The sequence below is a fragment of the Chrysoperla carnea genome, chromosome 1 (genome assembly GCF_905475395.1).
Source record: "Chrysoperla carnea chromosome 1, inChrCarn1.1, whole genome shotgun sequence".
Taxonomy (NCBI): Eukaryota; Metazoa; Arthropoda; class Insecta; order Neuroptera; family Chrysopidae; genus Chrysoperla; species Chrysoperla carnea.
In genome coordinates this window covers 105,033,529-105,060,194 of record NC_058337.1, presented here as the reverse complement: position 1 = coordinate 105,060,194, position 26,666 = coordinate 105,033,529, and the positions used below count along the sequence as shown (strand labels likewise).

The window sequence follows — 26,666 nt, the reverse complement described above, 5'->3', positions numbered from 1 at the left end:
AACATGTGTTTTTCATCTCCTATCGCGATTAGAAAAAGAAAAAACAGTTATCGAGCTTGATCCCTGATTTCTATCGTATGTTTCCGTCTCCTGTTGTCGTAAAATTTAGGTAAAATTACAATCACAAAAATTGGTAAAATAAATTCTGAAAATGTTTTGTTTAAATTAATCGTAAATTAATGAAGCTGAAGTTGGCCGCTAAAAAATACCCACCAAAAAAAAATAGTCGAGAAAATAAAGGATAAAAAAAAAACATTATTTGTGACTTAAAATGGAATAATTTAGAACGCTATATTATAAGATCAACTCCCAGTATCATTAAGCTACCCATAAAAAGTGAAATTAATAAGAAAATCTTGGGAAAATCATCCTCTTTGTATTATTATGACCAACAAATTTATTTTGCTTACGCTAGTTTTAAGCAACGTTTAACAATGAGTAATAAAAATAAGATATTCAACAAAAAAAATATGGAAAATTTCGGAAAATATGTAAGAAAATTTTCTTATGAAAAAAATTTTTTTTTGGAAAATTTTCTTGAATTTTGAAAGACATGGTAATGTGCGTGAGTACAAATTTTTTGTGTTCGCGAATTTTCTGAGTGTTTTTTTTACGTTGCGGGTGTTTTTTGGAAAATTGACAATAACTTTTTTCTGCAAAATAAAATTTTTTTTTAAGGTAATTTTTTGGAATAACGAATGCATTTCGAAACTATCTATCATCATTAGGTCACTGTTTGAAAACTATATAGTGAATTTTAGTTGAATTTTAAAATGGGTATTTATCTTATAGAATAGTCATGTTTGGAAAACGTCATAATTTTCTTTAGCAAAATAACTTTTTCTTTTAAGCAAATTTTCTCGATAAATGAAAGGCTATTGAAACATTTAAGCACCATTAGATCAGTGTTTGAAAACTATATAGTGAATTTTAGTTGAATTTTAAAATGGGTATTTATCTTATAGAATAGTCATGTTTGGAAAACGTCATAATTTTCTTTAGCAAAATAACTTTTTCTTTTAAGCAAATTTTCTCGATAAATGAAAGGCTATTGAAACAATTTCGGTAGACTTGGTCACTGTTTGGCTACTATTTTCAATGATTACCCTATCTAATATAAGTACATTGTTAAAAAATTAGCGGGTGTTTTTTGGAAAATTGACAATAATTTTTTTCAGCAAAATAAAATTTTTTTTTAAGGTAATTTTTTGGAATAACGAATGCATTTCGAAACTATCTATCATCATTAGGTCACTGTTTGAAAACTATATAGTGAATTTTAGTTGAATTTTAAAATGGGTATTTATCTTATAGAATAGTCATGTTTGGAAAACGTCATAATTTTCTTTAGCAAAATAACTTTTTCTTTTAAGCAAATTTTCTCGATAAATGAAAGGCTATTGAAATATTTAAGCACCATTAGATCAGTGTTTGAAAACTATATAGTGAATTTTAGTTGAATTTTAAAATGGGTATTTATCTTATAGAATAGTCATGTTTGGAAAACGTCATAATTTTCTTTAGCAAAATAACTTTTTCTTTTAAGCAAATTTTCTAGATAAATGAAAGGCTATTGAAACATTTAAGCACCATTATATCACTGTTTGAAAACTATATAGTGAATTTTAGTTGAATTTTAAAATGGGTATTTATCTTATAGAATAGTCATGTTTGGAAAACGTCATAATTTTCTTTAGCAAAATAACTTTTTCTTTTAAGCAAATTTTCTCGATAAATGAAAGGCTATTGAAATATTTAAGCACCATTAGATCAGTGTTTGAAAACTATATAGTGAATTTTAGTTGAATTTTAAAATGGGTATTTATCTTATAGAATAGTCATGTTTGGAAAACGTCATAATTTTCTTTAGCAAAATAACTTTTTCTTTTAAGCAAATTTTCTAGATAAATGAAAGGCTATTGAAACATTTAAGCACCATTATATCACTGTTTGAAAACTATATAGTGAATTTTAGTTGAATTTTAAAATGGGTATTTATCTTATAGAATAGTCATGTTTGGAAAACGTCATAATTTTCTTTAGCAAAATAACTTTTTCTTTTAAGCAAATTTTCTTGATAAATGAAAGGCTATTGAAACAATTTCGGTAGAATTGGTCACCGTTTGGCTACTATTTTCAATGATTACCCTATCTAATATAAATACATTGTTAAAAAATTAGCGGGTGTTTTTTGGAAAATTGACAATAATTTTTTTCAGCAAAATAAAATTTTTTTTTAGGTAATTTTTTGGAATAACGAATGCATTTCGAAACTATCTATCATCATTAGGTCACTGTTTGAAAACTATATAGTGAATTTTAGTTGAATTTTAAAATGGGTATTTATCTTATAGAATAGTCATGTTTGGAAAACGTCATAATTTTCTTTAGCAAAATAACTTTTTCTTTTAAGCAAATTTTCTTGATAAATGAAAGGCTATTGAAACAATTTCGGTAGAATTGGTCACCGTTTGGCTACTATTTTCAATGATTACCCTATCTAATATAAGTACATTGTTAAAAAATTAGCGGGTGTTTTTTGGAAAATTGACAATAATTTTTTTCAGCAAAATAAAATTTTTTTTAAGGTAATTTTTTGGAATAACGAATGCATTTCGAAACTATCTATCATCATTAGGTCACTGTTTGAAAACTATATAGTGAATTTTAGTTGAATTTTAAAATGGGTATTTATTTTATAGAATAGTCATGTTTGGAAAACGTCGTAATTTTCTTTAGCAAAATAACTTTTTCTTTTAAGCAAATTTTCTCGATAAATGAAAGGCTATTGAAACATTTAAGCACCATTAGATCAGTGTTTGAAAACTATATAGTGAATTTTAGTTGAATTTTAAAATGGGTATTTATCTTATAGAATAGTCATGTTTGGAAAACGTCATAATTTTCTTTAGCAAAATAACTTTTTCTTTTAAGCAAATTTTCTCGATAAATGAAAGGCTATTGAAATATTTAAGCACCATTAGATCAGTGTTTGAAAACTATATAGTGAATTTTAGTTGAATTTTAAAATGGGTATTTATCTTATAGAATAGTCATGTTTGGAAAACGTCATAATTTTCTTTAGCAAAATAACTTTTTCTTTTAAGCAAATTTTCTTGATAAATGAAAGGCTATTGAAACAATTTCGGTAGAATTGGTCACCGTTTGGCTACTATTTTCAATGATTACCCTATCTAATATAAGTACATTGTTAAAAAATTAGCGGGTGTTTTTTGGAAAATTGACAATAATTTTTTTCAGCAAAATAAAATTTTTTTTTAAGGTAATTTTTTGGAATAACGAATGCATTTCGAAACTATCTATCATCATTAGGTCACTGTTTGAAAACTATATAGTGAATTTTAGTTGAATTTTAAAATGGGTATTTATCTTATAGAATAGTCATGTTTGGAAAACGTCGTAATTTTCTTTAGCAAAATAACTTTTTCTTTTAAGCAAATTTTCTCGATAAATGAAAGGCTATTGAAACATTTAAGCACCATTAGATCAGTGTTTGAAAACTATATAGTGAATTTTAGTTGAATTTTAAAATGGGTATTTATCTTATAGAATAGTCATGTTTGGAAAACGTCATAATTTTCTTTAGCAAAATAACTTTTTCTTTTAAGCAAATTTTCTCGATAAATGAAAGGCTATTGAAATATTTACGCACCATTAGATCAGTGTTTGAAAACTATATAGTGAATTTTAGTTGAATTTTAAAATGGGTATTTATCTTATAGAATAGTCATGTTTGGAAAACGTCATAATTTTCTTTAGCAAAATAACTTTTTCTTTTAAGCAAATTTTCTAGATAAATGAAAGGCTATTGAAACATTTAAGCACCATTATATCACTGTTTGAAAACTATATAGTGAATTTTAGTTGAATTTTAAAATGGGTATTTATCTTATAGAATAGTCATGTTTGGAAAACGTCATAATTTTCTTTAGCAAAATAACTTTTTCTTTTAAGCAAATTTTCTTGATAAATGAAAGGCTATTGAAACAATTTCGGTAGAATTGGTCACCGTTTGGCTACTATTTTCAATGATTACCCTATCTAATATAAATACATTGTTAAAAAATTAGCGGGTGTTTTTTGGAAAATTGACAATAATTTTTTTCAGCAAAATAAAATTTTTTTTTAAGGTAATTTTTTGGAATAACGAATGCATTTCGAAACTATCTATCATCATTAGGTCACTGTTTGAAAACTATATAGTGAATTTTAGTTGAATTTTAAAATGGGTATTTATCTTATAGAATAGTCATGTTTGGAAAACGTCATAATTTTCTTTAGCAAAATAACTTTTTCTTTTAAGCAAATTTTCTCGATAAATGAAAGGCTATTGAAACATTTAAGCACCATTAGATCAGTGTTTGAAAACTATATAGTGAATTTTAGTTGAATTTTAAAATGGGTATTTATCTTATAGAATAGTCATGTTTGGAAAACGTCGTAATTTTCTTTAGCAAAATAACTTTTTCTTTTAAGCAAATTTTCTCGATAAATGAAAGGCTATTGAAACATTTAAGCACCATTAGATCAGTGTTTGAAAACTATATAGTGAATTTTAGTTGAATTTTAAAATGGGTATTTATCTTATAGAATAGTCATGTTTGGAAAACGTCATAATTTTCTTTAGCAAAATAACTTTTTCTTTTAAGCAAATTTTCTCGATAAATGAAAGGCTATTGAAACATTTAAGCACCATTAGATCAGTGTTTGAAAACTATATAGTGAATTTTAGTTGAATTTTAAAATGGGTATTTATCTTATAGAATAGTCATGTTTGGAAAACGTCATAATTTTCTTTAGCAAAATAACTTTTTCTTTTAAGCAAATTTTCTAGATAAATGAAAGGCTATTGAAACATTTAAGCACCATTAGATCAGTGTTTGAAAACTATATAGTGAATTTTAGTTGAATTTTAAAATGGGTATTTATCTTATAGAATAGTCATGTTTGGAAAACGTCATAATTTTCTTTAGCAAAATAACTTTTTCTTTTAAGCAAATTTTCTCGATAAATGAAAGGCTATTGAAACATTTAAGCACCATTAGATCACTGTTTGAAAACTATATAGTGAATTTTAGTTGAATTTTAAAATGGGTATTTATCTTATAGAATAGTCATGTTTGGAAAACGTCATAATTTTCTTTAGCAAAATAACTTTTTCTTTTAAGCAAATTTTCTTGATAAATGAAAGGCTATTGAAACAATTTCGGTAGAATTGGTCACCGTTTGGCTACTATTTTCAATGATTACCCTATCTAATATAAGTACATTGTTAAAAAATTAGCGGGTGTTTTTTGGAAAATTGACAATAATTTTTTTCAGCAAAATAAAATTTTTTTTTAAGGTAATTTTTTGGAATAACGAATGCATTTCGAAACTATCTATCATCATTAGGTCACTGTTTGAAAACTATATAGTGAATTTTAGTTGAATTTTAAAATGGGTATTTATCTTATAGAATAGTCATGTTTGGAAAACGTCATAATTTTCTTTAGCAAAATAACTTTTTCTTTTAAGCAAATTTTCTCGATAAATGAAAGGCTATTGAAACATTTAAGCACCATTAGATCAGTGTTTGAAAACTATATAGTGAATTTTAGTTGAATTTTAAAATGGGTATTTATCTTATAGAATAGTCATGTTTGGAAAACGTCGTAATTTTCTTTAGCAAAATAACTTTTTCTTTTAAGCAAATTTTCTCGATAAATGAAAGGCTATTGAAACATTTAAGCACCATTAGATCAGTGTTTGAAAACTATATAGTGAATTTTAGTTGAATTTTAAAATGGGTATTTATCTTATAGAATAGTCATGTTTGGAAAACGTCATAATTTTCTTTAGCAAAATAACTTTTTCTTTTAAGCAAATTTTCTCGATAAATGAAAGGCTATTGAAACATTTAAGCACCATTAGATCAGTGTTTGAAAACTATATAGTGAATTTTAGTTGAATTTTAAAATGGGTATTTATCTTATAGAATAGTCATGTTTGGAAAACGTCATAATTTTCTTTAGCAAAATAACTTTTTCTTTTAAGCAAATTTTCTAGATAAATGAAAGGCTATTGAAACATTTAAGCACCATTAGATCAGTGTTTGAAAACTATATAGTGAATTTTAGTTGAATTTTAAAATGGGTATTTATCTTATAGAATAGTCATGTTTGGAAAACGTCATAATTTTCTTTAGCAAAATAACTTTTTCTTTTAAGCAAATTTTCTCGATAAATGAAAGGCTATTGAAACATTTAAGCACCATTAGATCAGTGTTTGAAAACTATATAGTGAATTTTAGTTGAATTTTAAAATGGGTATTTATCTTATAGAATAGTCATGTTTGGAAAACGTCATAATTTTCTTTAGCAAAATAACTTTTTCTTTTAAGCAAATTTTCTTGATAAATGAAAGGCTATTGAAACAATTTCGGTAGAATTGGTCACCGTTTGGCTACTATTTTCAATGATTACCCTATCTAATATAAGTACATTGTTAAAAAATTAGCGGGTGTTTTTTGGAAAATTGACAATAATTTTTTTCAGCAAAATAAAATTTTTTTTTAAGGTAATTTTTTGGAATAACGAATGCATTTCGAAACTATCTATCATCATTAGGTCACTGTTTGAAAACTATATAGTGAATTTTAGTTGAATTTTAAAATGGGTATTTATCTTATAGAATAGTCATGTTTGGAAAACGTCGTAATTTTCTTTAGCAAAATAACTTTTTCTTTTAAGCAAATTTTCTCGATAAATGAAAGGCTATTGAAACATTTAAGCACCATTAGATCAGTGTTTGAAAACTATATAGTGAATTTTAGTTGAATTTTAAAATGGGTATTTATCTTATAGAATAGTCATGTTTGGAAAACGTCATAATTTTCTTTAGCAAAATAAAATTTTTTTTTAAGGTAATTTTTTGGAATAACGAATCTATTTCGAAACTATCTATCATCATTAGATAAGCGTTTGAAAATTATTTTGTGAATTTTAGTTGAATTTTAAAATGGGTATTTATCTTATAGAATAGTCATGTTTTTTGAAAAACGTCATAATTTTCTTTAGCAAAATAAGTTTTTCGTTTAATAAAATTTTCTCGATAAATGAAAGGCTATTGAAACATTTAAGCATTATTAGAATAGTGTTTGAAAATTCATTTCAATGATTCCAATATCTTAAATGAAAGTATAATATGAACATTGTTAAAAAATTAGCGGGTGTTTTTTGGAAAATTGACAATAACTTTTTTCAGCAAAATAAAATTTTTTTTTAAGGTAATTTTTTGGGATAACGAATCTATTTCGAAACTATCTATCATCATTAGATAAGCGTTTGAAAATTATTTTGTGAATTTTAGTTGAATTTTAAAATGGGTATTTATCTTATAGAATAGTCATGTTTTTTGAAAAACGTCATAATTTTCTTTAGCAAAATAAGTTTTTCGTTTAATAAAATTTTCTCGATAAATGAAAGGCTATTGAAACATTTAAGCATTATTAGAATAGTGTTTGAAAATTCATTTCAATGATTCCAATATCTTAAATGAAAGTATAATATGAATGAACATTGTTAAAAAATTAGCGGGTGTTTTTTGGAAAATTGACAATAACTTTTTTCAGCAAAATAAAATTTTTTTTTAAGGTAATTTTTTGGGATAACGAATCTATTTCGAAACTATCTATCATCATAAGATAAGCGTTTGAAAATTATTTTGTGAATTTTAGTTGAATTTTAAAATGGGTATTTATCTTATAGAATAGTCATGTTTTTTGAAAAACGTCATAATTTTCTTTAGCAAAATAAGTTTTTCGTTTAATAAAATTTTCTCGATAAATGAAAGGCTATTGAAACATTTAAGCATTATTAGAATAGTGTTTGAAAATTCATTTCAATGATTCCAATATCTTAAATGAAAGTATAATATGAATGAACATTGTTAAAAAATTAGCGGGTGTTTTTTGGAAAATTGACAATAACTTTTTTCAGCAAAATAAAATTTTTTTTTAAGGTAATTTTTTGGAATAACGAATCTATTTCGAAACTATCTATCATCATTAGATAAGCGTTTGAAAATTATTTTGTGAATTTTAGTTGAATTTTAAAATGGGTATTTATCTTATAGAATAGTCATGTTTTTTGAAAAACGTCATAATTTTCTTTAGCAAAATAAGTTTTTCGTTTAATAAAATTTTCTCGATAAATGAAAGGCTATTGAAACATTTAAGCATTATTAGAATAGTGTTTGAAAATTCATTTCAATGATTCCAATATCTTACATGAAAGTATAATATGAATGAACATTGTTAAAAAATTAGCGGGTGTTTTTTGGAAAATTGACAATAACTTTTTTCAGCAAAATAAAATTTTTTTTTAAGGTAATTTTTTGGAATAACAAATGCATTTCGAAACAATCTGTCTAGAATTAGTCATTGTTTGCTAACTTTTGAGGGGTTTTTAAGCAAAGTTATCTTTTTATTTTGTAAAATTATCAAACGGAGACTTCCTCAAGCCACTTCGAAAAATAAAATATGTATACTTTGTATAATTAATTTAAAAAAATTGTTCAATTGTCGCGCTAATTTTGCACGTTACGATAAAATAAGAAATAAAAACAAATATGCTTGGAGTAATTTAATGGTCTCGTACTGTACTTGGTACAAAAAATTTTTTTTGTAATGTACTCATACACACGCACTACATATTTATAAGTTTTAATAATATGTTCAATAAAATGGGCCAAGAGCTTTTTCTTGGTATAGATTAAACTTCGCCATAAATTAATCTATCAATAAGTTGTTCTTGAAAAAAAATCTGCAGCATAGTTTTTCAAGTTATGATGTGTAACATGATAACTACACAACTAGATCGTGTTTTGTTAATAGAAATTGCATTTATATGTTACCTTTGATTCCATTAATCCTTAATTGCACTAAAAATATCAATTTAATCACGATTTCGAAATATTAATGCACTTTTACTTACACATCTTTCACTCTTCAATATTTTTTATCTCACACAAATTGAAATTTCAACACTATAGATATTTAATTTCTGCACTTTTAAAACTTAGGTATACAAACACATTAGAACAATTAACAAACTGGTAAATTTAAACAACAATATAAGTCAGAGATTTAAACGATTAAATTTTATAATTGTTATTTTCAACAACAAAACTTATGTTAACATTTTTTTACATGTATAATTCACCAACTTAAATTTAACATCATAATTCATAATTGGAAATATATTTTTTTAATAAATACACATCAAATATAATTTTATTTATAAATAGTGTTTTTGAAAATATACCCTTCGATATTTTGTATGATAAAAGTGCGCATGTATATGACTTTCTTAACCAAAGTACACTTTTTTGGTGTGAAATAGAAATAAATATTTTTTTTTAAATATACAATACCATAGACATGAAAAGATAATTTTTTTTTCTGGATTGTAATAGAAGAATTTTATTAAAATCTTTTAAAATAAAGTCCAGGAAAATTATCAAATGTTTGTAGTTTCTTGAAATTACAAGATCGGCCATTTCTCAACGTACAGTCATGTTTTTCACTCTCAATAAAAATTTTCGGAATCTGTTTTATTACAACACCTGAAAATTTGTAGGTACTTATATTTTCAATATTCCTATACAATACAATATTACTAATCTGACACTATTAAAAATCACAGGAACGACCAGTGATGATTTTCTTTATCCAAAAAGATTATTTTCGTTTCACTCACGATAACTATTATGCGTAATTCTATACAATTCTGTCCTCCGAACATTCCAACAATCCGGTAGACCCTGATTTTTAGCCGACGTCAAACAAAAAAGGAGGATGTGCTCAATTCGACTGTATTATTTTTTTTATGTTTGAACTTTTTCTTTTTAAAAGCTGGTGCTTCTCTTCCCATTTCAAGTTGGCCCAATTCCGGTAATGGAATGCATGAGAAAATCATAGAAGTGTTAAATTTGTATTAAGTATGTGCGACATCAATGCACTAATTACTCAATGTCACTCCAACGGATTTCGATGACTCTTTGTAAATGACAAATCAATTCGTGGTGGTACTTCAGATTAACAAAACTCACAAAATTTCAAAACAAATTAATATGCACTAAAACTAAAAATAGAAAACGGTAACATAATGTAGTTACAATTATGTTATTTTTGGAGCCGGTGTCAGCCAAGTTAATGTAGCAAACTATTTTGTTGTTCTGTGACAGTTGTTTCCTTGACATGCACCGACTCTCAAAAAACAATAATTGTAACTACATTACATAATCGTTATTTTTATATCATGTATATATGAAATAGGCATAGTATATTAAGTTTAGCCCCAAGTTTGAAACGCTTAAAAATAATGATGCTAGGAAAAAAATTTGGTCATAGGTGTTCATAAAACCACCTAATTAGTCCATTTCCGGTTGTCCGTCCGTCCGTCCGTCTGTGGACACGATCGGTCAATTGGGTCTTGGGTCCGTAGGACCCATCTTGTAAACCGTTAGAGATAGAACAAAAGTTTAAGAGTAAAAACAACTTTTGTCTGAAACATTTTTTCGTAAACATTACTGTTTATCCGTGAGGGCGCCAATTAGGCGGAAATTTTATAATATGTACTATACTTGATTATCAGTTATGTATTGTCACATGTTTGTATGTGTTATGTGATAAAGAAATCAACACTGACTATGCATGGTATTTCAACAATTAACTCAGTCAATTGTTTGTTTTCACTTGTTGTACTTAAGAGTGCATATTAATTTGTTTTGAAATTTTTGATGTCAGATTTTTTTTTGTTAAAATTTTTTTATTAAAAGTGACACATAAGTGCGATTGTATTGCATATAAATATTGAAAAATATATGTATAATTTTTTAGGCGATAATACAATTTCCGAAAATTTTCATTGACAGTGAAAAACATGACTGTACGTTTATAAATGGCTGATCTTGTAATTTCAAGAAACTACAAACATTTGACAATTTTCTTGGACTTATATTTTTATATTAAACGATTTTAATAAAATTCTTCCATTCCAATCCAGAAAAAAAAATTATTTTTTCATGTCTATGGTATTGAATATTTAAAAAAAAATATTTATTACTATTTCTCACCAAACAAATGTACTTTGTTAAAACAAGTCATATACATGCGCACATACAAAATATCGAAGGGTATAGTTTCAAAAACACTATTTATAAATAAAATTATATTTGATGTGTATTTATTAAAAAAATATATTTCCAATTATGAATTATGATGTTAAATTTAAGTTGGTGAATTATACATGTAAAAAAATGTTAACATAAGTTTTGTTGTTGAAAATAACAATTATAAAATTTAATCGTTTAAATCTCTGACTTATATTGTTGTTTAAATTTACCAGTTTGTTAATTGTTCTAATGTGTTTGTATACCTAAGTTTTAAAAGTGCAGAAATTAAATATCTATAGTGTTGAAATTTCAATTTGTGTGAGATAAAAAATATTGAAGAGTGAAAGATGTGTAAGTAAAAGTGCATTAATATTTCGAAATCGTGATTAAATTGATATTTTTAGTGCAATTAAGGATTAATGGAATCAAAGGTAACATATAAATGCAATTTCTATTAACAAAATACGATCTAGTTGTGTAGTTATCATGTTACACATCATAACTTAAAAAACTATGCTGTAGATTTTTTTCAAGAACAACTTATTGATAGATTAATTTATGGCGAAGTTCTCACACCAAGAAAACGCTCTTGGCTCATTTTATTGAACATTGAAACAAAACTTATAAATAAATATGTAGTGCGTGTGTAGGAGTACGTTACAAAAAAATGTTAGGTACCAAGTACAGTACCAGACCATTGAATTACTCCAAGATATTTGTTTTTATATCTTATTTTATCGTAACGCTCAAAATTAGCGCGACAATTGAAAAATTTTTTTAAATTAAATATACATAGTATACATTATTTATTTTTCGAAGTGGCTTGAGGAGGTCTTCCGTTTGATAATTTTAAAAAATAAAAAGGTATCTTTGCTAAAAACCCCTCAAAAATTCGCAAACAATGACTATATCTAGACAGATTGTTTCGAAATGCATTCGTAACTCCAAAAAATTATCTTTAAGAAAAATTTTATTTATTTTTAAAATTCAACTAAAATTGACTCAATAGTTTTCAAACAGTGATCAATTCTTGCTTAAATGTTTCAATAGCCTTTCATTTATCGAGAAAATTTTCTTAAACGAAAAAGTTAATTTGCTGAAGAAAATTATGATGCTTTACCAAAGATGACATTCTATAAGATAAATACCCATTTTAAAATTCAACTAAAATTCACTAAATAATTTTCAAACATTTATCTAATGATGATGGATAGTTTCGAAATAGATTCGTTATTCCAAAAAATTACCTTAAAAAAAAATTTTATTTTGCTGAAAAAAGTTATTGTCAATTTTCCAAAAAACACCCGCTAATTTTTTAACAATGTTCATATTATACTTTCATTTAAGATATGGTATGGTTTTCAAACAGTCATCTAATAATGCTTAAATGTTTCAATAGCCTTTCATTTATCGAGAAAATTTTCTTAAACGAAAAACTTATTTTGCTAAAGAAAATTATGACGTTTTTCAAAAAACATGACTATTCTATAAGATAAATACCCATTTTAAAATTCAACTAAAATTCACAAAATAATTTTCAAACGCTTATCTAATGATGATAGATAGTTTCGAAATAGATTCGTTATTCCAAAAAATTACCTTAAAAAAAATTTTTATTTTGCTGAAAAAAGTTATTGTCAATTTTCCAAAAAACACCCGCTAATTTTTTAACAATGTTCATATTATACTTTCATTTAAGATATGGTATGGTTTTCAAACAGTCATCTAATGATGCTTAAATGTTTCAATAGCCTTTCATTTATCGAGAAAATTTTCTTAAACGAAAAACTTATTTTGCTAAAGAAAATTATGACGTTTTTCAAAAAACATGACTATTCTATAAGATAAATACCCATTTTAAAATTCAACTAAAATTCACAAAATAATTTTCAAACGCTTATCTAATGATGATAGATAGTTTCGAAATAGATTCGTTATTCCAAAAAATTACCTTAAAAAAAAATTTTATTTTGCTGAAAAAAGTTATTGTCAATTTTCCAAAAAACACCCGCTAATTTTTTAACAATGTTCATATTATACTTGCATTTAAGATATGGTATGGTTTTCAAACAGTCATCTAATAATGCTTAAATGTTTCAATAGCCTTTCATTTATCGAGAAAATTTTCTTAAACGAAAAACTTATTTTGCTAAAGAAAATTATGACGTTTTTCAAAAAACATGACTATTCTATAAGATAAATATCCATTTTAAAATTCAACTAAAATTCACAAAATAATTTTCAAACGCTTATCTAATGATGATAGATAGTTTCGAAATAGATTCGTTATTCCAAAAAATTACCTTAAAAAAAAATTTTATTTTGCTGAAAAAAGTTATTGTCAATTTTCCAAAAAACACCCGCTAATTTTTTAACAATGTTCATATTATACTTTCATTTAAGATATGGTATGGTTTTCAAACAGTCATCTAATAATGCTTAAATGTTTCAATAGCCTTTCATTTATCGAGAAAATTTTCTTAAACGAAAAACTTATTTTGCTAAAGAAAATTATGACGTTTTTCAAAAAACATGACTATTCTATAAGATAAATATCCATTTTAAAATTCAACTAAAATTCACAAAATAATTTTCAAACGCTTATCTAATGATGATAGATAGTTTCGAAATAGATTCGTTATTCCAAAAAATTACCTTAAAAAAAAATTTTATTTTGCTGAAAAAAGTTATTGTCAATTTTCCAAAAAACACCCGCTAATTTTTTAACAATGTTCATATTATACTTGCATTTAAGATATGGTATGGTTTTCAAACAGTCATCTAATAATGCTTAAATGTTTCAATAGCCTTTCATTTATCGAGAAAATTTTATTAAACGAAAAACTTATTTTGCTAAAGAAAATTATGACGTTTTTCAAAAAACATGACTATTCTATAAGATAAATACCCATTTTAAAATTCAACTAAAATTCACAAAATAATTTTCAAACGCTTATCTAATGATGATAGATAGTTTCGAAATAGATTCGTTATTCCAAAAAATTACCTTAAAAAAAAATTTTATTTTGCTGAAAAAAGTTCTTGTCAATTTTCCAAAAAACACCCGCTAATTTTTTAACAATGTTCATATTATACTTTCATTTAAGATATTGGAATCATTGAAATGAATTTTCAAACACTATTCTAATAATGCTTAAATGTTTCAATAGCCTTTCATTTATCGAGAAAATTTTATTAAACGAAAAACTTATTTTGCTAAAGAAAATTATGACGTTTTCCAAACATGACTATTCTATAAGATAAATACCCATTTTAAAATTCAACTAAAATTCACTATATAGTTTTCAAACAGTGATCTAATGGTGCTTAAATGTTTCAATAGCCTTTCATTTATCGAGAAAATTTGCTTAAAAGAAAAAGTTATTTTGCTAAAGAAAATTATGACGTTTTCCAAACATGACTATTCTATAAGATAAATACCCATTTTAAAATTCAACTAAAATTCACTATATAGTTTTCAAACACTGATCTAATGGTGCTTAAATGTTTCAATAGCCTTTCATTTATCGAGAAAATTTGCTTAAAAGAAAAAGTTATTTTGCTAAAGAAAATTACGACGTTTTCCAAACATGACTATTCTATAAGATAAATACCCATTTTAAAATTCAACTAAAATTCACTATATAGTTTTCAAACACTGATCTAATGGTGCTTAAATGTTTCAATAGCCTTTCATTTATCGAGAAAATTTGCTTAAAAGAAAAAGTTATTTTGCTAAAGAAAATTACGACGTTTTCCAAACATGACTATTCTATAAGATAAATACCCATTTTAAAATTCAACTAAAATTCACTATAAAGTTTTCAAACACTGATCTAATGGTGCTTAAATGTTTCAATAGCCTTTCATTTATCGAGAAAATTTGCTTAAAAGAAAAAGTTATTTTGCTAAAGAAAATTATGACGTTTTCCAAACATGACTATTCTATAAGATAAATACCCATTTTAAAATTCAACTAAAATTCACTATATAGTTTTCAAACAGTGATATAATGGTGCTTAAATGTTTCAATAGCCTTTCATTTATCTAGAAAATTTGCTTAAAAGAAAAAGTTATTTTGCTAAAGAAAATTATGACGTTTTCCAAACATGACTATTCTATAAGATAAATACCCATTTTAAAATTCAACTAAAATTCACTATATAGTTTTCAAACACTGATCTAATGGTGCTTAAATATTTCAATAGCCTTTCATTTATCGAGAAAATTTGCTTAAAAGAAAAAGTTATTTTGCTAAAGAAAATTATGACGTTTTCCAAACATGACTATTCTATAAGATAAATACCCATTTTAAAATTCAACTAAAATTCACTATATAGTTTTCAAACACTGATCTAATGGTGCTTAAATGTTTCAATAGCCTTTCATTTATCGAGAAAATTTGCTTAAAAGAAAAAGTTATTTTGCTAAAGAAAATTATGACGTTTTCCAAACATGACTATTCTATAAGATAAATACCCATTTTAAAATTCAACTAAAATTCACTATATAGTTTTCAAACAGTGACCTAATGATGATAGATAGTTTCGAAATGCATTCGTTATTCCAAAAAATTACCTTAAAAAAAAATTTTATTTTGCTGAAAAAAATTATTGTCAATTTTCCAAAAAACACCCGCTAATTTTTTAACAATGTATTTATATTAGATAGGGTAATCATTGAAAATAGTAGCCAAACGGTGACCAATTCTACCGAAATTGTTTCAATAGCCTTTCATTTATCAAGAAAATTTGCTTAAAAGAAAAAGTTATTTTGCTAAAGAAAATTATGACGTTTTCCAAACATGACTATTCTATAAGATAAATACCCATTTTAAAATTCAACTAAAATTCACTATATAGTTTTCAAACAGTGACCTAATGATGATAGATAGTTTCGAAATGCATTCGTTATTCCAAAAAATTACCTTAAAAAAAAATTTTATTTTGCTGAAAAAAATTATTGTCAATTTTCCAAAAAACACCCGCTAATTTTTTAACAATGTACTTATATTAGATAGGGTAATCATTGAAAATAGTAGCCAAACGGTGACCAATTCTACCGAAATTGTTTCAATAGCCTTTCATTTATCAAGAAAATTTGCTTAAAAGAAAAAGTTATTTTGCTAAAGAAAATTATGACGTTTTCCAAACATGACTATTCTATAAGATAAATACCCATTTTAAAATTCAACTAAAATTCACTATATAGTTTTCAAACACTGATCTAATGGTGCTTAAATGTTTCAATAGCCTTTCATTTATCGAGAAAATTTGCTTAAAAGAAAAAGTTATTTTGCTAAAGAAAATTATGACGTTTTCCAAACATGACTATTCTATAAGATAAATACCCATTTTAAAATTCAACTAAAATTCACTATATAGTTTTCAAACACTGATCTAATGGTGCTTAAATGTTTCAATAGCCTTTCATTTATCGAGAAAATTTGCTTAAAAGAAAAAGTTATTTTGCTAAAGAAAATTACGACGTTTTCCAAACATGACTATTCTATAAGATAAATACCCATTTTAAAATTCAACTAAAATTCACTATATAGTTTTCAAACAGTGACCTAATGATGATAGATAGTTTCGAAATGCATTCGTTATTCCAAAAAATTACCTTAAAAAAAAATTTTATTTTGCTGAAAAAAATTATTGTCAATTTTCCAAAAAACACCCGCTAATTTTTTAACAATGTACTTATATTAGATAGGGTAATCATTGAAAATAGTAGCCAAACGGTGACCAATTCTACCGAAATTGTTTCAATAGCCTTTCATTTATCAAGAAAATTTGCTTAAAAGAAAAAGTTATTTTGCTAAAGAAAATTATGACGTTTTCCAAACATGACTATTCTATAAGATAAATACCCATTTTAAAATTCAACTAAAATTCACTATATAGTTTTCAAACACTGATCTAATGGTGCTTAAATGTTTCAATAGCCTTTCATTTATCGAGAAAATTTGCTTAAAAGAAAAAGTTATTTTGCTAAAGAAAATTATGACGTTTTCCAAACATGACTATTCTATAAGATAAATACCCATTTTAAAATTCAACTAAAATTCACTATATAGTTTTCAAACAGTGACCTAATGATGATAGATAGTTTCGAAATGCATTCGTTATTCCAAAAAATTACCTTAAAAAAAAATTTTATTTTGCTGAAAAAAATTATTGTCAATTTTCCAAAAAACACCGGCTAATTTTTTAACAATGTATTTATATTAGATAGGGTAATCATTGAAAATAGTAGCCAAACGGTGACCAATTCTACCGAAATTGTTTCAATAGCCTTTCATTTATCAAGAAAATTTGCTTAAAAGAAAAAGTTATTTTGCTAAAGAAAATTATGACGTTTTCCAAACATGACTATTCTATAAGATAAATACCCATTTTAAAATTCAACTAAAATTCACTATATAGTTTTCAAACAGTGATATAATGGTGCTTAAATGTTTCAATAGCCTTTCATTTATCTAGAAAATTTGCTTAAAAGAAAAAGTTATTTTGCTAAAGAAAATTATGACGTTTTCCAAACATGACTATTCTATAAGATAAATACCCATTTTAAAATTCAACTAAAATTCACTATATAGTTTTCAAACACTGATCTAATGGTGCTTAAATATTTCAATAGCCTTTCATTTATCGAGAAAATTTGCTTAAAAGAAAAAGTTATTTTGCTAAAGAAAATTATGACGTTTTCCAAACATGACTATTCTATAAGATAAATACCCATTTTAAAATTCAACTAAAATTCACTATATAGTTTTCAAACACTGATCTAATGGTGCTTAAATGTTTCAATAGCCTTTCATTTATCGAGAAAATTTGCTTAAAAGAAAAAGTTATTTTGCTAAAGAAAATTACGACGTTTTCCAAACATGACTATTCTATAAGATAAATACCCATTTTAAAATTCAACTAAAATTCACTATATAGTTTTCAAACAGTGACCTAATGATGATAGATAGTTTCGAAATGCATTCGTTATTCCAAAAAATTACCTTAAAAAAAATTTTATTTTGCTGAAAAAAATTATTGTCAATTTTCCAAAAAACACCCGCTAATTTTTTAACAATGTACTTATATTAGATAGGGTAATCATTGAAAATAGTAGCCAAACGGTAACCAATTCTACCGAAATTGTTTCAATAGCCTTTCATTTATCAAGAAAATTTGCTTAAAAGAAAAAGTTATTTTGCTAAAGAAAATTATGACGTTTTCCAAACATGACTATTCTATAAGATAAATACCCATTTTAAAATTCAACTAAAATTCACTATATAGTTTTCAAACAGTGACCTAATGATGATAGATAGTTTCGAAATGCATTCGTTATTCCAAAAAATTACCTAAAAAAAAATTTTATTTTGCTGAAAAAAATTATTGTCAATTTTCCAAAAAACACCCGCTAATTTTTTAACAATGTATTTATATTAGATAGGGTAATCATTGAAAATAGTAGCCAAACGGTGACCAATTCTACCGAAATTGTTTCAATAGCCTTTCATTTATCAAGAAAATTTGCTTAAAAGAAAAAGTTATTTTGCTAAAGAAAATTATGACGTTTTCCAAACATGACTATTCTATAAGATAAATACCCATTTTAAAATTCAACTAAAATTCACTATATAGTTTTCAAACAGTGATATAATGGTGCTTAAATGTTTCAATAGCCTTTCATTTATCTAGAAAATTTGCTTAAAAGAAAAAGTTATTTTGCTAAAGAAAATTATGACGTTTTCCAAACATGACTATTCTATAAGATAAATACCCATTTTAAAATTCAACTAAAATTCACTATATAGTTTTCAAACACTGATCTAATGGTGCTTAAATATTTCAATAGCCTTTCATTTATCGAGAAAATTTGCTTAAAAGAAAAAGTTATTTTGCTAAAGAAAATTATGACGTTTTCCAAACATGACTATTCTATAAGATAAATACCCATTTTAAAATTCAACTAAAATTCACTATATAGTTTTCAAACAGTGATATAATGGTGCTTAAATGTTTCAATAGCCTTTCATTTATCTAGAAAATTTGCTTAAAAGAAAAAGTTATTTTGCTAAAGAAAATTATGACGTTTTCCAAACATGACTATTCTATAAGATAAATACCCATTTTAAAATTCAACTAAAATTCACTATATAGTTTTCAAACACTGATCTAATGGTGCTTAAATATTTCAATAGCCTTTCATTTATCGAGAAAATTTGCTTAAAAGAAAAAGTTATTTTGCTAAAGAAAATTATGACGTTTTCCAAACATGATTATTCTATAAGATAAATACCCATTTTAAAATTCAACTTAAATTCACTATATAGTTTTCAAACAGTGACCTAATGATGATAGATAGTTTCGAAATGCATTCGTTATTCCAAAAAATTACCTTAAAAAAAAATTTTATTTTGCTGAAAAAAATTATTGTCAATTTTCCAAAAAACACCCGCTAATTTTTTAACAATGTACTTATATTAGATAGGGTAATCATTGAAAATAGTAGCCAAACAGTGACCAAGTCTACCGAAATTGTTTCAATAGCCTTTCATTTATCGAGAAAATTTGCTTAAAAGAAAAAGTTATTTTGCTAAAGAAAATTATGACGTTTTCCAAACATGACTATTCTATAAGATAAATACCCATTTTAAAATTCAACTAAAATTCACTATATAGTTTTCAAACACTGATCTAATGGTGCTTAAATGTTTCAATAGCCTTTCATTTATCGAGAAAATTTGCTTAAAAGAAAAAGTTATTTTGCTAAAGAAAATTATGACGTTTTCCAAACATGACTATTCTATAAGATAAATACCCATTTTAAAATTCAACTAAAATTCACTATATAGTTTTCAAACAGTGACCTAATGATGATAGATAGTTTCGAAATGCATTCGTTATTCCAAAAAATTACCTTAAAAAAAAATTTTATTTTGCAGAAAAAAGTTATTGTCAATTTTCCAAAAAACACCCGCAACGTAAAAAAAACACTCAGAAAATTCGCGAACACAAAAAATTTGTACTCACGCACATTACCATGTCTTTCAAAATTCAAGAAAATTTTCCAAAAAAAAATTTTTTTCATAAGAAAATTTTCTTACATATTTTCCGAAATTTTCCATATTTTTTTTGTTGAATATCTTATTTTTATTACTCATTGTTAAACGTTGCTTAAAACTAGCGTAAGCAAAATAAATTTGTTGGTCATAATAATACAAAGAGGATGATTTTCCCAAGATTTTCTTATTAATTTCACTTTTTATGGGTAGCTTAATGATACTGGGAGTTGATCTTATAATATAGCGTTCTAAATTATTCCATTTTAAGTCACAAATAATGTTTTTTTTTTATCCTTTATTTTCTCGACTATTTTTTTTTGGTGGGTATTTTTTAGCGGCCAACTTCAGCTTCATGTAAATTAAGGTGGGAAACGCAATAGCAGAGGGAGTGGGCAGTCACTTTTGTACATTTGAGATAACAAACATAGCTGACGGTATGTTAAATATTGTGTGTGTGTGATTCATAAATACAGAATGATCAAGAAATAACTTCATCAAAATTTTAATAATACAGTCCTGAATCAACTGAAAATTGCTAATTCTATTGTTTTATATTGTAATCAACAGTATTGCAGTTGTGATCTTTGTTGTTGTCACAAATCCAACCGAAACACATGAAGAAAGTTTGGATGCAGGAGAGAAAGAATGGTGGCAAACCGCCGTAATCTATCAAATTTATCCACGAACATTCCAAGATAGTGATGGTGATGGAAATGGCGATTTAAATGGTAAGCATTTTGAATTTTATCGCATTTTAATATTACTCCAAGCAAATAAGAAATTAATTTACTTAAATTCACAACGCAAAGTTGTAGGTTTTGTAGTTAACTAATCAAAAAATAATTTATACAAAAGTTCCAGAGTTTGATGAGGGACACCATGACATCTTAGATCCAACATCAGATTGGATCTAAGGGTCCCGAAAATCTAAAAAAACAAAATAAAAATCCTTAACTTTACGTTGAAAAACTGCCCGTTTCAAAATTTAAAGAAACAAATATCTTTATTTGCTTAGAGTAAATTTGATACTAAAATTTATTATTCGAATCTAGGAATCAGAAATCGACTTCCACATCTAAAAGATATTGGAGTTACTGCAGCATGGCTATCTCCAATTTATAAATCACCTCAATTCGATGGAGGCTATGATCTCACTGATTATACGGACATTGATCCAATGTTCGGTACTTTAAAGGATTTCGATAACTTAGTATCTGAAGCAAAAAAGCTTGATATAAAAATTCTCCTTGATTTTGTGCCAAATCATTCCAGTGATCAACATGAATGGTTTCAGAAGTCTGTTAAACGGATTGAACCATACACCAGTTATTATGTATGGGCTGATGCAAAAATTGTAAATGATACACGACAACCACCAAATAACTGGATAAGTTGGTTTCGTAAAAGTGCATGGGAATGGAATAAAGAACGTGGACAATATTATTTACATCAATTTGCAGTCCAAGAGCCCGAATTAAACTTTCGAAATCCACATGTAGTGGACGAAATGACAAATGTTTTACGGTTTTGGATGGATCGTGATGTATCTGGATTCCGTGTTGATACATTTCCCAGCTTGTTTGAAGTCGAATCTTTACCAGATGAACCATTAAATTTAATTCCCATGGACAATGGACAGTTAATAAAAGATTGTTTACCAGACGATCATTGTTATCACGATCATATTCATACGAACGATCATCCTTTGACATATGATATGTTAGAATATTGGCGTCATGTTTTAAAAGAATATTCTGAAGCCACAGATAAAGTTCCAAGAGTGCTTATGATTGAAACTTCGAGTAGAATTGATTTAAGTATGAGATACTTTGGAAATGATACCAAAGATGGTGCTCCTTGTTTCCCTTTTAATATCTTTATCATTTTTAATTTAACAAAAGAATCAGATGCAACAGATTTTAAATTTTTAATTGATAACTATTTTACATATTTACCAAAACATGGTACACCAAATTGGGTGGTGAGTTAATTATTCGCCTTGCATATCTTTAACTATATTTTTTATAAACAATTTCTTCGAAACTAAGGCCTAATTGATTTACTCTCTTAACTATCTTCGTGTAATTTATTTAATTTTTGCAAATTTCTGTAACAAAGATTCCCGAATAAGAAATTAAAAAACGGCTCTGTCAAACAATAAACTAAAAAGCAAAAACAAAACTGGCAAACAATAGACGAACGCTTTAATAAATTAGAAATTTGTTTTTGATTAAAAGGGTAACATTTTTTGTTCGAAACATTTAGGCACTCTTCGAAAAAAATTTTACAATAAAAATGGTTTGTTTTTCTATAAATACCATTTTTGTTCAAATTGAAGGAAGAAATGCACCAAAAGCTAGGGCATGTATTTCTTGTTTTTGCTATCAATTACTGTCTAAACTATTCGGTTAACAAAAAAATGTTTAAAGCAAAAAATACCTTTTTATAAAGAACAACTCCAATTTAAGTGTTCGTATATTGTTTGCCAGATATGTATTAGAGTGAGATTTCAATTGAACCGGAAAACTTAGATTGAATTAAATACCCGTACAATTGTACGGGTCTTAAGACGTTTGCCTTAGAAATGAACATTTTTCTTTTCATGCATTTTCCTCGGTATACAGAGTAAAAGGTCCCTCGTTTACTCGCTGACTAAACAGAGGTAATGACAATTCCGTTCCCCGACTGTAATGACAATTTTACAGAACAATTTTATTGAGCTGTTCAATAAGCGAGTGAAATAGGGAGTTTTCGCTTTGGATATACAGATTAACTAATAAAATTTGTTGTCAATTTGGCAAAATTTTTGTGAAATTTTTTCTGATTTTAGTTAGGAAGTCATGACCGACATCGTGTACCTAATCGGCATGGTGTTGGACGCATTGATGCATTACACATGCTAATAATGACATTGCCTGGAATAGCTGTTACATACAATGGAGAAGAAATTGGTCAAGAAAATGGTTACGTATCTTGGGAAGATACAAAAGATCCATGGGGCTTAAATGCAGGAAAAGATCGATACTTTTTACCACAATTCACACGTGATCCAGAACGAACACCAATGCAATGGGATACAACAAAAAATGCTGGATTTAGTAAAGCAAACAAAACTTGGTTACCAGTTAGCGAAAAGTATAAAGAAACAAATGTCAAAGCTCAAGCTTCAACTAATGTTGATTCGCATTACAATGTCTATAAAGCGTTAACACAGTTACGCAAAAAATCAACTTTACAAAATGGTGAATTAACGATCCAAACATTTGGGAAAAATGTTTTGATCATAATCAGGTAAAAATATATTATATGGTACTTTTTCGGCATCAAATTTTTATTTTGTGTATTTTAGAGAATTGAAAAAAGCTCCTAGTTATATATCAATATTAAATTTGAATGATAAAATCGAAGATGTGTATTTATCCAAAATTGAAATGAACACAGACTCGGAAAATTTTAAAGTAGAAGTTGCTAGTGTAGATGCATCAAACAAAAAAGGGTTTGTAAACTTACAAGGTTCTTCAAAATGATATAATTATTATGTAATTCTAATATTTGATATAATTTTTTCAGATCTATAATTACAAGAGAGAAATTCGTATTAGGTCCAAATGAAGCTTATGTTTTGTCTACTGATCTTTGAAAGTTATTCATGTTTTTATAAAATATAGGATTTTAAAATTAAAATCTACGCGCCACAATGGCAAAATTGTTAATCAAACTGTTCTTGTTATATTATTATTGTACTTCCTGCCTAATAAATGTCATTTTTATCGAATTTATTAGATAAACCAACAATTTAAGTTTGGTAAAAAAAAGGTTTATTGAAGTACAAGTAAATGATATTTATATCGAATCACTTGTTATAGTTATATTTTTATAGTGTGCTTCCTACCATGAAAATTCTTAAAATTATTATCGCAGGAAAGTCCAATTATCCAATTTGTAATTATACTAAATTTATTTATTATCTACAAAATAAAAATTTTTAAAAACTTTGTTTTATGTTTTCCTGCTATTCGCTGGACTCTCATAGGAAAATTAATAGAAAAAGTAAAAATATTAGCCGTCGAGTTTTTTAAAATAATATCGCTGGTCGTAAACTTCAACAGAAGTAGCAAATATGGATTCATTGATAATAAATGTTTCTCAACTATTGTGTATAATTGGTAGGAACTTATGAATTTTGGCTAAAATATACACACAAAAAACTGCTGAAACACTCTGTACATACACACATAGGTGTTTTGAACGAGTAAACAAATATACTCATTGTTTTCATTAAAATCCAAAACCTAAACAAATGAAGGGAATAAAAAAAACAACAAACATTGCAAAATTTACAAATATTATCGACATGATGAACGAACAATAATGATATAACTTTTGTTGTTTGTTTTTATGGTCCCGTAACCATAAAAGAACATTCACACGGCGTTGTAATACACGCTTTTATCTTCAGAATAGACTAAAACTAGATAGCAGTAGACGGATACTTAGAATCAAATATTGTTAAAAACGTATTTTATATCTGTTTATATCGGCTTTCTCTTAAAGTCCTCGGGTCGAATCCGAATTACTATTGACCAAATTTCAACTTCATTGAAATTGTATTCTTAATAGAAGTGTCACGAAAAAATAATATTTTTTCGATTTCTACGTTAAAATACACATAGAACTTTCTACATTATAAAAGACTCAAAACTTTGAAGCGGGGGGGAGGTAAGGCTTTCACTGTTAATCAATTACAATAGCTTACTATCCATTTTCTTGCAAATAAAGATTTGTTGATATGAACACCAATGGGATAAGTTAAAATCGAGATGGTAAAATGGCATGACAGTGGTTGATGAAGCTTATTTCAAAAAATGTTAAAATCAAAACAGACAGCACCACGCAACATAATCAAACATGACACTTAACTGACGTTTGTTTGCGTTGAGCAAAATGCTAATAATGTCAAAACAAAATATGTATAAACATACATAAAAGTTACTGGTTGAAAATTTATTAAAATCTTGCATACATGTTTACAGTAGAGATCATCATATGGTATGTACCCACTTGTAAACATGTATTGAGTTCATATTACAATGTATGGTATCGTTCATAAAAAATCGACAATTAACGAAAATGTCATCTATAAAAAAACGACTTCGATGGGGCTTGAAGTGTTTAATAAATAATTTTGATAATAATTCGTTGGGTGCGTAGTCATGGTAGAGACAATAAAATCGACGCCAGGGCTCCTAATGGATAACTTTATCGTTAATTCAATTGTTTACATGTAAATGGAATAGAAATGTCAAATTAAAATTATTAAAATATAACAATTAAATTTGTAGCATTAAAATTTTGAAAATATGAGAAGAAATTAAATAACCAATATTTTTTAAATGGAAATTACCATAGTTTCATATCTAAATTTTTTAGAAAATAGTATTAAATTTTCAATGTAAGTCCTATATACAATTCATAGACTTATATATCCATCCATACAATCATACTAATTAGGTATTGTGTCACTACTATGGTAACTCTGAAAAATCATGATGAAGCGAATAGATACATTAAAGTTCCATTACCATTAAATACTATACCATGCGTTTAATTATGTAACTGAAGTTTCAACTAGTTATTAACTGAAAATTATAAAAAAAAAATGTAGGCCGCCGTCCACCGATTTTATCAAAAAATGATTCTTTATAATGTACTGAATAAAAAAGTATTAGGTCATTTTCCAATTCAAAGGGCCCAACACCCCCCCAGGGCACTTTGCAAATTTTTTACATATACATAACTGAATAATGGTCGCCGCCGTCCACCGATTTTTTCAAAAAATGATTCTTCATAATGTGCTGAATAAAAAAGTATTAGGTCATTTTTGAATTCAAAGGGCCCAACACCCTCTCAGGGCACTTTGAAAATTTTTAACATATACATAACTGACCCTTAATGACTTCCGCCGTCCACCGATTTTTTCAAAAAATGATTCTTTATAATGTACTGAATAAAAAAGGATTAGGTCATTTTTGAATTCAAAGGGCCCAACACCTTCTCAGGGCACTTTGAAAATTTTTAACATATACATAACTGACCCTTATTCACTTCCGCCGTCCACCGATTTTTTCAAAAAATGATTCTTTATAATGTACTGAATAAAAAAGTATTAGGTCATTTTTGAATTCAAAGGGCCCAACACCCTCTCAGGGCACTTTGAAAATTTTTAACATATACATAACTGACCCTTAATGACTTCCGCCGTCCACCGATTTTTTCAAAAAATGATTCTTTATAATGTACTGAATAAAAAAGGAGTAGGTCATTTTTGAATTCAAAGGGCCCAACACCTTCTTAGGGCACTTTGAAAATTTTTAACATATACATAACTGACCCTTAATGACTTCCGCCGTCCACCGATTTT

At 26.3% G+C, this 26,666-nt stretch overlaps 2 protein-coding genes across 3 annotated transcripts in view; one reads left to right on the top strand and one right to left on the bottom strand.

Annotated features, from left to right (window-relative positions):
• LOC123299598 (phosphatidylinositol 4-kinase beta) overlaps positions 1-26,666 on the bottom strand; it is a 97,732-nt gene that overhangs the window by 51,491 nt on the left and 19,575 nt on the right. The window lies entirely within an intron of this gene.
• On the top strand, positions 14-23,707 carry LOC123293272 (maltase 2-like). Its single transcript, XM_044874039.1, has 6 exons — positions 14-109; positions 20,813-20,973; positions 21,298-22,226; positions 23,076-23,536; positions 23,595-23,655; positions 23,687-23,707. The coding sequence occupies exons 1-6, from the start codon at positions 78-80 to the stop codon at positions 23,705-23,707; spliced, it is 1,665 nt and encodes a 554-aa protein (XP_044729974.1). The 5' UTR covers positions 14-77.

Excerpts from the sequence above, each read along its gene's own strand:
- LOC123293272 (XM_044874039.1), top strand. The coding sequence starts at position 78 with ATGTTTCCGTCTCCTGTTGTCGTAAAATTTAG. Across the intron at positions 110-20,812 it reads CCTGTTGTCGTAAAATTTAG|TATTGCAGTTGTGATCTTTG; the intron begins GTAAAATTACAA and ends TGTAATCAACAG. Across the intron at positions 23,537-23,594 it reads AATGTTTTGATCATAATCAG|AGAATTGAAAAAAGCTCCTA; the intron begins GTAAAAATATAT and ends TGTGTATTTTAG.